General features: G+C 47.6%; 1 protein-coding gene across 1 annotated transcript in view; it reads right to left on the bottom strand.

Moving 5' to 3' along the window:
• The window catches only part of LOC103609806 (interleukin-18 receptor 1-like), a 49,998-nt gene that overhangs the window by 6,014 nt on the left and 40,052 nt on the right, over positions 1 to 3,932 (bottom strand). The window contains 1 exon segment of the mRNA XM_008594089.1: positions 2,255 to 2,394. Coding sequence (XP_008592311.1) covers positions 2,255 to 2,394 — 140 coding nt within the window.

Consider the following 3,932-nt stretch of genomic DNA (forward strand, 5'->3'; position numbering starts at 1 on the left):
CCAGGCTAACGTAATAGTATGTTTCCTTCTGGGTTTTCTTTTTGTCCCTGAAAGTTTGTATTTAATTGAGATCCTATGGTAATAATTCCTTTTTTCTTAATATTATATGATAAACAATTCACTAGGTTATTAAAATTATAATTTATAATATCCCAATATTTAGATGGATTGTAATTTTGTATAAGTACACCTACTGCTTCAATGAACATGTGCATATACACTTAGCCATATTTCTGATTATTTTCTTTGAACAGATTCTAATGGTGGGGGGGGTTCTAGGTCAAAGATTATAAACATGCTTAAAGCTTTTGCCATCTTAGGTTGCCCAATTTTTAGGGATGATCTTTCCAGTAAAATTAACTATTAGGGTGCAAGTGAGCAACTGTGGTTGCTTACTAAGTAGGCTCTGAATAAAGCCAGGGCCTGGAGGGCCTGTATCTTTGAAAGGTGCCACATGCACACACACACACACACGCACACACACACACATGCACACACACACACACACACATGCACACGCACACACGCACACACACACACATGCACACACGCATGCACACACACACGCACACACACTGGCATGCACACTCTCCAGGGGGAGTGGTGGACTGGGAGACCCCTGTCCCCCAGCCTGTATGTGTGAGAACAGCAGCAAGAGAAATGGTCAGGGCAGAAGCCTCTAGGACAGGGCGAGGACAGTCCTGCCCGGACCTATGAGGGGAATGGTGGTTGGTGACAAGCAGTCACCACAAAATGCAGTCAAGGCCCATAGATCCAACTGAAACAACTGATTTGGAAGCCTGTCCCTCACATGTGCACACACCAAGGCACAGGCACCACCGGGGCTGGGGGGTCACCTGCGACAGTTCCTGTAGAAGGCAAGAGCATGGATTCTAGAGTCAATCAGGTCTGTTTCAATGCCTTTACCTGCTGTGGGACCCTGGGTGAGTTCCTTCCCCCATTAAATCCTGTCGTTAAGAGTGAATGAAATCAGAGAAAGACCTTACTTGGCACAGGCCCCGTCATACAATAAGCACGTAGTGACTGTTAGCTATTGTTACTATTGTGTGTGGTAGAGTGATGGCTGTAAAACAGGTGAGCTAGGTGAGTCGCAAATGGGCACCAGGACAGCCCAACGAGAGAGGATGGCTTCTGGCATTTAGGTTCTCTCTGCCCTGCGCCTTCCATTTCTCACCAAAGGCAAGGCACAGTCATCTATGGGTACATACATTTCTCTCTCTCTCTCTCTCATCACACTATTTATCTCTCGGTGTCTCTCTCTCTCCCACTCTGTCTCTCTGTACACCTCTGTCCGTCTCTTTATGTGTGTCTCTGTATCTCTGTTTCTCACTCTCTGTATCTCTATCTGCCTCTCTTTCTCTGTCTCTATCTGTCTGTCTATTTCTGTGAATGTCTGTCTCTGTCCGTGTCTCTCTCCCTTTCTCTCAGCCCCTCGGATCCTGATCTTTCCCTACATATCTCGGGAGCTGGTGGCTGAGCCTGGGAATGAGCAGTGACAACTAAAAAGCATAGCTTCTTGGCTCCAGACTCAGCCACTTCTGAGTGGCTACTGGGCCAGTGGCCCTGGGTTGTGTGGGTGGGTGACCCTGCAGCACTCCATCAGGTGGGCACTGAAAAATGTAAGAACCCATGGATTAGGGTCATCCACTGTCCACTTGCCAAATCCAGGGGCTGGCCCAAAGAAGCAGCTTCAGTTAATCTTTGTTGAATGAGTGACCATACCCGAGGGTCCCCCGAGCCAGGAGCCCTGCTAAAGTGGCTAGAGCCAGAAATTATGCCCAATACTCACTGGGCTCATCCTACACTGATCTGCAAACTTTCCTCTGGCTGTTCTGGGTGTGCAGGGCAGGGTGTGCAAAGGCTCCTCTGACTGCCTCCCCCGTGACCCTCAACCACCCGCACCTGCGTCCCTAAGCTTCACCGGCATCCCTGCTCTGGCCCCCTGGTTTCTACATAGGATTGGAATATGAGTGTGAGAACAAAGGAATAAACTTCATGTTTTCATTCTGTGCTTGGATTTGTGACACAGAGGACTCTGGCAAGGGCTGAGCACCAGGTCCGCCACTGAATGTCTGTGACACAGGACGAATCATTTCACCTCTCAGGAGCTTAGCTCTGGTGTGGAAAATGAGGAAGTGATGATCCTTGAGGGGTCTCTTAGCAGCAGCATGCTAAGTTTCCACAAACTTCCAAAAATAAATCATTCACACCTTTCTTCAACAAGATTTCACACCTTTCTTCAACAAGATGAAGCTTTTGGTGTCTGTGCCTCCCTCACTGACCACAGTACAATTACATAAAAAATGTAGATTATTTTCACTAATATTCTCAATCCTCAATATTCTTGAAGCATGCCATTTGCCTTCTGAAGTCCTGTAAGAGAGGAAAACAATTTAACAAAGGCTTTGTTCATTACCAGCAAAATTACCCAACGAGAGGGGAATTCCTATGTTTAAAATACACAATGGCAGCTACTGTGTTGACAAATCACATCTTCCCTCTCTGGAGGGTAATTTTAAAGTGTGGACTGCAACGAACCTCCTGCTCTTCCGTGGTGCACCAGAAGGGACAGTTCCAGCTAGCGGCGGTGCTCGTGACTGCCTAGAAATAAAATGCCTGGGAGATAAATTTGCTGAGCTGAAAATACAAGAAAATATCCTTTCTCTTGATGATATTCTCTTATTTCTCTTCTCCTAACTATTGGGGTTCTTCCCACAGTCCATCTCCACTAACAGTGACATGGCTGTAAATTGTTCAGCATAGATACAAATTCACATCGTTTGTCCATGCAATCCTAAAGATTACTTTTACCTCATTAAGCATTAAAAAAAAAAAGACACCATCCTCAGACATCCCCAGGCACATGAGAAATACCACGTAAGCTGTACAGTGAGTGTCAGAAAATGACACGAGGCAACCATTGGCAGCAAGCTCTCTTCCTCTTCCTCAAAGTTTCAACTCGCCCTGTCATTGATGCAAGACAAATGCTCATGATGTCCACTTCCCCCATCAGTGACAGGCTCTGAGGGGCTGTGCCACTCAGCACATCCAGGTGTGGTCCCCATAGGCTTCATTCCCCGGCAGCAGCTGTCTCCAGTACCTGGGACAAGAAATCCCACTTTTGCCTCCACCTGCCTCAAAAACACTTTAGAACACAATCCTGTACAGAAGTCACCCGTGCAGAAATATCAACCACCTAAGACCAATGCAGATTTAGAAGTAATCCACAAAAGTCCACCGAGAAGCCAAAACAGATGACATAAAAATCTGTGCACCCAACTATAAGGAAAGACCTCCTTGCTTTCCTAGCTTAAGCTGCATTTCTAAGAAGTTTGGTGAGTTGGTCTTTTTTTCTGTCCAAAGATTAGAAATAGATCATTAGAAGGAGAAATGCAAAACTCCAGTTAAGGACAGTTGCTGAGGATAAGATGCCCTGGCAGGAGAGCCATGAAACTCAGCCGAATCCTCAGGCACTCGTCCTGTGCCTGCCCTTGGTGAGGAGCCAGATCTTGCAGTGTAAAGAGCTTGTAGACAGACAGGTGGCAGCAAGAACTGAGACCTGCTAACATGATGACAAATAACATACTCAAAAATTATAAAAAGCGGGGCCGGCCCGGTGGCGCACTGCTACAGTGCGCCGCTTGGGAAGCGCGGTGGCGCTCCCGTCGAGGGCTCGGATCCCACATACAGACCGTTTCCCGCTCACTGGCTGAGCGAGGTCCGGGTGCAACACCGAGGGTTGCGATCCCGTTGCCGGTCCCGGTCTGGTACGGGCGTGACGCTGAGGATTGCGATCCGTTGCCGGACACAAAAAAAGACAAAATGGGAAAAAAAAAATTATAAAAAGCAGACAGGGGCCGGCCCGGTGGCGCACTGCTACAGTGCGCCGCTTGGGAAGCGCGGTGGCGCTC

The sequence above is a fragment of the Galeopterus variegatus genome, unplaced genomic scaffold (assembly GCF_000696425.1).
Source record: "Galeopterus variegatus unplaced genomic scaffold, G_variegatus-3.0.2 Scaffold10112, whole genome shotgun sequence".
Taxonomy (NCBI): Eukaryota; Metazoa; Chordata; class Mammalia; order Dermoptera; family Cynocephalidae; genus Galeopterus; species Galeopterus variegatus.